The sequence below is a fragment of the Grampus griseus genome (genome assembly GCF_964374135.1).
Source record: "Grampus griseus genome assembly, chromosome: 21".
Taxonomy (NCBI): Eukaryota; Metazoa; Chordata; class Mammalia; order Artiodactyla; family Delphinidae; genus Grampus; species Grampus griseus.
This window is the reverse complement of record NC_139015.1, coordinates 30,331,728-30,340,390: the sequence shown is the minus strand read 5'-3', so window position 1 is coordinate 30,340,390 and position 8,663 is coordinate 30,331,728. Positions and strand designations below refer to the sequence as shown.

The 8,663-nt window shown below is 36.5% G+C and overlaps 1 protein-coding gene across 1 annotated transcript in view; it reads right to left on the bottom strand.

The window, feature by feature from the left end:
- Nucleotides 1-6,719: 6,719 nt before the first annotated feature.
- The window catches only part of ADAM32 (ADAM metallopeptidase domain 32), a gene marked incomplete at its 3' end in the record, with an annotated part of 166,323 nt that continues 164,379 nt past the window's right edge, over nt 6,720-8,663 (bottom strand). The window contains exons 23-24 of the mRNA XM_082680384.1: nt 7,735-7,773; nt 6,720-6,946 (exon numbers count right to left, since the gene is read on the bottom strand). Coding sequence (XP_082536510.1) covers nt 6,720-6,946; nt 7,735-7,773 — 266 coding nt within the window. The remainder of the gene's footprint in view (nt 6,947-7,734; nt 7,774-8,663) is intronic.

The following is an 8,663-nucleotide window of genomic DNA, read 5'->3' as shown; positions in this document are numbered from 1 at the left end:
TGAGCTGCAGCTGCCCGCTTCCTCTCTAGGAGACTCTCCAAGACCAGCAGGTAGGTTTGGCCCAGGCTTCTATCAAATTACTTCTTTTGCCCTAGGTCCTGGTGCACAAAAGATTTTGTGTGAGACTTTTAAGCCTTTTTTTAAAAAAATAAATTTATTTATTTATCTATTTATTTATTTTTGGCTGCGTTGGGTCTTCATTGCTGCATGTGGGCTTTCTCTAGTTGCAGAGAGCAGGGGCCACTCTTCGTTGCGGTGTGCAGGCTCTCACAACAGTGGCTTCTCTTGTTACGGATCACGGGCTCTTAGTCATGTAGGCATCAGTAGTTGTGGCATGTGGGCTCAGTAGTTGTAGCACACGGGCTTAGCTGCTCTGCGGCATGTGGGATCTTCCCAGACCAGGACTCGAACCCATGTCCCCTGCATTGGCAAGCAGATTCTTAACTACTGCACCACCAGGGAAGTCCCTTTTTTAAAAAATTTATTATGGGAAACATTAGTTCATTGGTAAAGGATTTTATTTCACCATAAAAAGGCAAACTGGAATAAACACCATCTCTCTTAAGGCAGACATTACAGCTATTTTTTAAGTATTTCTGAGTTTCACTTGGAGAAGCCAACGATTATAAAATTTAACAAGTTTGCAGCCTTAAATAGAGAGTGAAGTCCTGTGAGACTCCCAAAATTAATCCCTGCTGGCTTTCAAAGCTAAATGCTCTGGGGGCTCATCTTCCTGATGCTGGACCCCTGGGCTAGCAAGCCTGAAGTTGGGCTCAGAACTCTCATTCCTGTGGGAGAAACTCTGCAATATAATTGTTCTCCAGTTTGTGAGTCACCCACCCGGGGGTACGGGACTTGACTATATCATGAGTCCACCCCTTCTACCTGTCTTGTTGTGGTTCATTCTTCATGTCTTTAGTTGTAGAAGATCTTTTCCGGTAGGTCCTGGTCTTTTTCATCGATGGTTATTCTGCAGATAGTTGTGATTTTGGTGTGCTCGTGAGAGGAGGTGAAAGAACTCAGGGTCTTTCTACTCTGCCATCTTATAATATTTTTAAAATATTATATTTTGTTTTTGAGTTGTTTGAATTCTTTATATATTTTGAATATTAACTCCTTAATCAGGTATATGATTTGCTAACATTTCCTCCCATTCCCTAAGTTATCTTTTTATTTCATTGATTGTTTCTCTTGCTGTACAGAAGCTTTTTAGTTTGATGCAGTCCCACTTATTTTTGTGTCATAACCAAAAAATTGTTGCCAAGACCAATGTCAAGGAGATTTTCCCCTATGTTTTCTCCTGGGAGGTTTATAGTTTTAGGTCTTATATTTAATCCTTTAATCCATTTCATGTTAATTTTTATGAGTGGTATAAGACAAGAGACCAATTTCATTGTTCTGCATATGGTTATCCAGTTTTCCCAAAACCATTGATTGAAAAGACTATTCTTTCCCTATTGCGTATTCTTGGCTCCTTTGTCAAATATTAGTGGACCATATGTACAAAGATTTATTTCTGAGCTCTAGATCTGTTCCATTGGTCTGTGTCTACTCTTATGCCTGTACTACACTGTTTGATTACTATAGCTTTGTCATATAGCTTGAAATCAGGAAGTGTGATATCTCCAGCTTTGTTCTTCTTTCTAGGGGTTGCTTTGGTTACTTGTGGTCTTTTGTGGTTCCATACAAATTTTAGTTTTTTTCTGTTCCTATGAAAAATGCCATTGGAATTTTGATAGAGATTGCATTGAATCTATAGATAGCTTTGGGTAGTATGGACATTTTAACAATGTTAATTCTTCCAATCCATAGACATGCGATATCTTTCCATTTATTCATGTCTTCTTCAATTGCTTTCATCAAAGTCTTACAGTTTTCTTTGTGCAGATCTTTCACTTCCCTTAGTAAATTTATTCCTAATTATTTTATTGTTTTAATGCATTGTGAATGAGATTGTTTACTTTTTTCTCAGCTATGTCATTTTTAGTATGTAGAAATGCAACTGATTTCTGTATGTTGATTTTATATCTTGCAACTTTGTTGGATTTGTTGATCAGTTCTTTGGTTGAGTCTTTAGAATTTTCTTGTATAAAGACAATTTTACTTCTTCCTTTCTGATTTGGATGCCTTTTATTACTTCATATTTCCTGATTGTTCTAGCTAGGACTTCCAGTACTTAAGAGTGGTGAGAGTGGACACCTTTGTCTTGTTCCTGATCACAGAGGAAAACTTTCAACCTTTCACTGTTGAGTATATTAGCTGTAGTCTTGTCATATATGGCTTTATTATGATGAGGTATGGTCCTTCTGTATACCCAATTTGTTGGCTATTACTGAAAAGATAAAGAGAACAAGTATCATCCAGTATGTGTGTGGAGACATTGGAACTGTGGTACACTGTGGGAGAGAATATAAACTGGTACAGCCATTATGGAAAACAATATGGCAGTTCCTCAGAATTAAAAATAGAACACTATATGATCCAGCAATCCTACCTCTGGGCATATATCAGAAGTAAATGAAACCAGTATCTCAAAGACATATCTGCACACCCATGTTCTTTGCAGCATTGTTCACAATAGCCAAGATATGGAAACAACCTGTGTCCATAAAGGATGAATGGATAAAGAAAATGTGATATAATTACTCAGCCATGAAAAACATGGAAATCCTGTTATTTGTGACAACATGGATGAACCTAGAGGACATTTGCTCAGTGAGATAAGACACAGAAAGATAAATACTGTATAATCTCACTTATATGTGAAACCTAAAATATATAGAAGCAGAAAGTAGACTGGTGGTTACCAGGGTTGGAGGGTGTGGGAAATGGGGAAATGTTGGTCAAGAGGTACAAAGTTGCAGTTATGCTGGAGGAGTAAATCTAGAAATCTAATATACAACATGATGACCAAAGTTAGTAATTCTATAATAAAGACTGGAAATTTGCTTAGAGACTAGATTTCAGGTGCTCTCACCACCCAAAAAAGATTGGTACCTATGTGAGGAGATGGATATGTTAGTTAGCTTGACTGCAGTAATAGTCAAGTGTATATGTATATCAAATCATCATGTTGTATATCTTAAATATATACAATTTTTATTTTAAAAAAAGAAAATATAAAGCAGGAAATTCTGGAAGCAAGAGAAAGGCTGAGATCCAAAATTTGAGAATAAACTCATCTAAATCCCTGGCTGACCACTAAACTAGGTCTGTATGCAAAAGACCCCAGGAAGCCTGGCAAAAAAAGCAAACAGAAGGATAGGGGTTGAAGATGGTTACTTTAAGACTTTAGTCTGCCATCTTCTCAGTCTGTGGGCTTTCCGAATAAAGTCATATTCCTTGCCTCAAAAAACAAAACAAAAAAAGGCAAACAAAAAAGAAGAAAGATGGCGGTCTACTCTTAAAAAGGGCAGAACTGCTCTTGGTGGGATGTGTGAGTGTTCTGCACTTTTGACTCAATTTACTCCCCAGCCTTCACACAGGCTCAGGCGGCAGAAAGTAGGAGCTTTCTGGCTTGAGGTTTCAAAGGCCAAAACTTGGGCTTCCCTGGTGGCGCAGTGGTTGAGAGTCCGCCTGCCGATGCAGGGGACGCGGGTTCGTGCCCCGATTTGGGAAGATGCCACTTGCCGCGGAGCGGCTGGACCCGTGAGCCATGGCCACTGAGCCTGCGCGTCCGGAGCCTGTGCTCCGCAACGGGAGAGGCCACAACAGTGAGAGGCCCGCGTACCACAAAAAACAAACAAAAAAAACCCAAAGGTCAAAACTTGGGGCTGTCAAAGGAACTGGAAATTAAAGGAGAAGGGAACTCTGAAAGCTATGGATCTGCAGACAGCTTAAAGCCCTCATATACATGATGTCATGTATATGAAATACTGTGAAAGGCAAGACTATATTGACAGAAAGAGATCATTGGTTGCCTTGGGACTAAAGGTGGAGGAAGGACTGACTGCAAACAAAAACAAGGGAATTTCTGTGGAGTGATGGAAACATGCTATTTATTGGATGTAGTGGTGATCACATGACAGAATAATTAGCCAACATACATCCATCTGTACATAAAAAATACTCCAGAGAAACTCTTGCAAAGAACTATCAGGAACATGTACAAGGCTGTCAGCAGTATCATCTGTGATAGTGGGAGCTGTAAGCAACTTACTTATTAATCACTAAAGAAAATGGAGAAAAATTCTAATAGATGTACAATATGAAATACTGTGTAGCAGTTTGAATGAAATATTTTATAAATACATATTTATAAATATTATAAATAATGCATTTTATATTAATATGTATATACCCACGTGAATTAAATATTACAAACATTAGTATTGATTGAAAATAGTAAAAAAGAATGCATCAAATATATAGGACATTATCATGATAAAAACACATACCAAACAACACATATCCAAGGGCATGTATCAAGCACATTAAAATGGGAGTATTTGATTTGGTAGATCAGAACTTTAAAATAACTGTTATAAACATGTTACAGCATGCGAAGAACAAAATAGACAAAAAGGATTTAAAATCAATAATTTCAACAGAAGAAGGGAAACTAAAAGAAGAACCAAATGGAAATTCTAAGACTTAAAAAAATCATTGGATGAGGTTACAGAAGATTGGACACAGCAGAAGGAATCAGTGAGCTTGAGATAGGGCATCAGAAATTATCCAAACTGAATTAAAATAGGAAAAATCATTTAAAAAACAAAACAGAACTTCAAAGAATTATGAGACAGTATCTAATAAGGAAAATGTGTAACTGGAGTTCCCTAAGGGAAAAAAGAGAATGGGTCAAAAGAAAGATATGAAGACATACTTAATGGCTGAGAATTTTCCAAAATTGCTGAAAGACATTAAGTAATAGATCCAAGAAGTTACTTGAATATAAGTTAGGGTAAATTCAAAGAAAAACACCTTAAGCATATCATGATCAAACTTCCAAAAACCAAAGACATGGAAAAATATCTTAGGAGTGCCTGGGTGTGTGAGGAGACACATTACAATCCAGTATACCAAAAAGAATAATAACTGAATTCTCATCAAAAATAATGAAACCCAGAAGATAAGAGATTAAATACTGCTGAAAGGGAAAAAATGGCAATTTAGAATTCTGTGTGCAATAATTGTATCTCACTGAAAAGAAAATAAAAAAACTTTTCAAGCAGAAAAAAAAAAGATGAAAGAAATTGTCACCATCAGAAGCACACTGCAATACTAGAGAAGGTTATCCAAGCTGAGGGAAGTGATCCCATATGAAAGCACAGATTATAAGAAGAAATGAAGAGCAACAGAAAGGGTAAACATGTGGGTAAATATAAAAAGCCATATAAAAATTTTGAAAACACTATTGACTGCTTCAGGTGAAAAAAACCCAGCAATGTATACATGGAATTTATAAAATATGTAGAATTAAATGTAGTAGCACCAAGGGCAGGAGGAGGTAACAGGAACCATGCTGTTGTAAAGTTCTTTTGTTGTTTGTTAAGTAGGAAAATACTAATTCAAGGTAGACTGTGATGAATTAAGGATACACATTGTAACCTCTGGAAGAGCTACCAAAAATGGTTAATATAAAAACGGACAGCTAAAAACCATAGAAAAGAAAAAGTAGTTTATTGCTCAATTTACCTAAAAGAAAAACAGAGGGGGAAAAAAACCCCCAAAAGAACAAAGAAATGTGGGACAAATAGAGAACATGTAACAAAATGATAGACTTTTTAAAACCAACAGTATCAGAAATTATATTAAATGTAAATCATTTTAACACTCCAATTTAAAAAACACTGGCCATAAAAAGAAACGAAATTGAGTTATTTGTAGTGAGGTGGATGGACCTAGAGACTGTCATACAGAGTGAAGTCAGTCAGAAAGAGAAAAACAAATACCATACATATATATGGAATCTAAAAAAAAAAAAAGGTTCTGAAGAACCTAGGGGCAGGACAGGAATAAAGACACAGACGTAGAGAATGGACTTGAGGACATGGGGAGGGGGAAGTGTATGCTGGGACGAAGTGAGAGTATGGCATGGACATATATACACTACCAAATTAATTAAAACTAAATGAAATAAACCCCTTTAAAAATACAACTTGTGAAAAAATATCACAAGAATGGAAAATCTAAATAGTTCTTTATCTGTTAAAGAAATTGAATCCATAATTTAAAATCTTCCGACAAAGAAAACTCTAGCTTCATTGATGAATTTGGCCAAATATTTAATTGAAAAACTGAGCAATTTTATACACTCTTTGAGAAAATGGAAAATGAGAGATATTTTTCCCAACTCGATTTATCAATCTTCATACCAAACTCTGATAAGGGATTAATCTTTGCCCCTGAGACCCAAGCCCAAGCTCTCTGGGTCCTTCTGCCTTTTGGGATTCACCCTGCAGGTCACCCAGCCGAGGGGCAAGAGAAAGGTGGTAAACAGAGGGAGAGGCCTGGAAGGTAAAGCACAGTCCCCAGAAGGAGCACAGCTTCCCTGAGAAGCCCTGGTTCTGTGGCTGTGGGGAGGGTGAGGTGGTCAAATGACTGCATTAACTGAGATCTGCATGTAGCCAGCCAAGTCCAGTGAGAAGGACCCGGAGAAGGAACACAGTCCGTGCCCAGACCCTTTCCTGAGTGAGAGCAGTTGATGCAGATCCCCAGCATCTGGGGCCCCAGGCAGTAAATCCGAGTGGGTGGTGGAGAGAGCTGTGGAGAAGAGCTCAGGGAGTCAGTGGGAGTTGTGACTGACTATCTGCAGTCAAGGGCCCTGAAATGGCAAAACTGCGCCTCAGGGGTGGAGAAGGAAATAAAAACAGACGCTCCTGCAGATTGGTCCATCTTGGTTTATTGCTTCCTTCAGTTGTGACCAGGGGAGAAAAGGCTGCATTTTCATTTCTCAGTGAGATCCCCAGTAATATCCATTGCCTTCTGAAGGAATTATTAGTTACTGTGGAAGAGAACAAAGACACATGTGCTTAGGTACTTAGGTGTAACAAATAAATTACCTTCCACTGCAAAACATACAGTTGGCATACTGCCAAGTGAAAAATTCATATGGAAAAAGAAAAAGAATTCTAGAAGAATTTTTACAATTTTGCTTGTGAAATTATTTAGCTGTGAGTAACTTATTTACTATCAATTGTGATTTTTGGGAAACCATCGTATTTAATCAGAAGTACTTGCAAATGAGAAAATCTAATATTTTTTTCACATGCAATGAAATGTTCTTGAATATAACAAGTCAAATCTTTGTATGTTTTTAGAAATTTAAATACATATCAATTTTACTTTTTCCATATCTTGGAGCCAGTCATTTTTAAATTGTTTCATATGGTAAACAGTGTTTTGGTTTGGGCACTTGGAAACTCATAGGCCTTAAGCATTTTGGCTACAGTGCCTACTGGATAAAGTGGCTTGATTATGAATTCATTTAAAAGACTAATTTACATATCATATATCTTATTAGAGTCAACTCTAATTCCATTCTGTCCACAAGAGCAAGTTCCCAACAAACTTAAGAGAATTTTACTAAACTGAGGAAAAAAGACTAAAAGTCTTTAAAAACTGATTTAAATACTCATTAATAACAAGATTAGTAAAGATTAAAACATTATTTTTGGTGCAGTACTTTATGAATTCATCTAACCAATAAATATTTAGGAATTAGTTGTGGATTATAAATTTCATTTTAATTTAAAGCAAGTTATTTTAAGAGATATTTCCTAATGTACTTGCCTACTGTTAAGTGTTTCACTGCTTTTCTGTGACTTGAAACTAAATAAATAAGGAAATAATGCTTTTATCATGATATAATACAGTCTGACAAAGATATATTTTTATGGCGGTTTCTTCCTCTTTCCCTTCAAAATTGTGGTAATAAAGAAGTATCTGCCACATTTCTATTTTTATACTCATTATTACCAGAAGCCAAAATCAAATTCTAAAGCCTCTTTTCCATTTTTATATCCACAGATTTCTTATTTCTGATCCCCCAACCAAAAGAATGAAAAAGAATACATTGAAGACAAACTAATTGAGTTTAATTGACAAAGAAGATAATATAGGTAGTAAGATTAGGGAGAGAATTCAGTGCTAAGAGTGGCATAATTTTACCCCTCCTATCCTTTCCCTACCTCTGCTATTTTATATCTTCAAAACTTATACTAGATTTTTCCTACTATTCTGACCATGAAACTCCCCTATTTAATATAGTTAGTTCTCCCCAAACCAATAAAGGGATTTATATATATAGATTTGTGAGTCTACTGGATACATAACCTGTCGTATTTCTGGCTTTAAAATTTTTTTTGTCGTGGTAGTGTTTACCCAAGGAGTTGGTTCTACCAACACCTCCCACTGGCTTTCAAAATTTTTAAAACAGGGAAAAAAGGAAAATATAATGGGGGCTATAACAGTACAGCAGAGCAACTACGTCTGCCTAGCTTATTAAATTTAAAAGAAATAATAATCCAAGAATGCTTTTTCTGGTATATGCTAAACACAAGCTAGACTTATGGGTTAACACTCCAGATTACACTCTTCAAATGCAATATATATTGTCCCACGGATGATGACTATCCCTCAATCTTGAACACCACTTCTAGAAGAGGATGACTGTGCAAATGACATACTCTATAATGAGAGAGAATGTGAGGGGACAACTG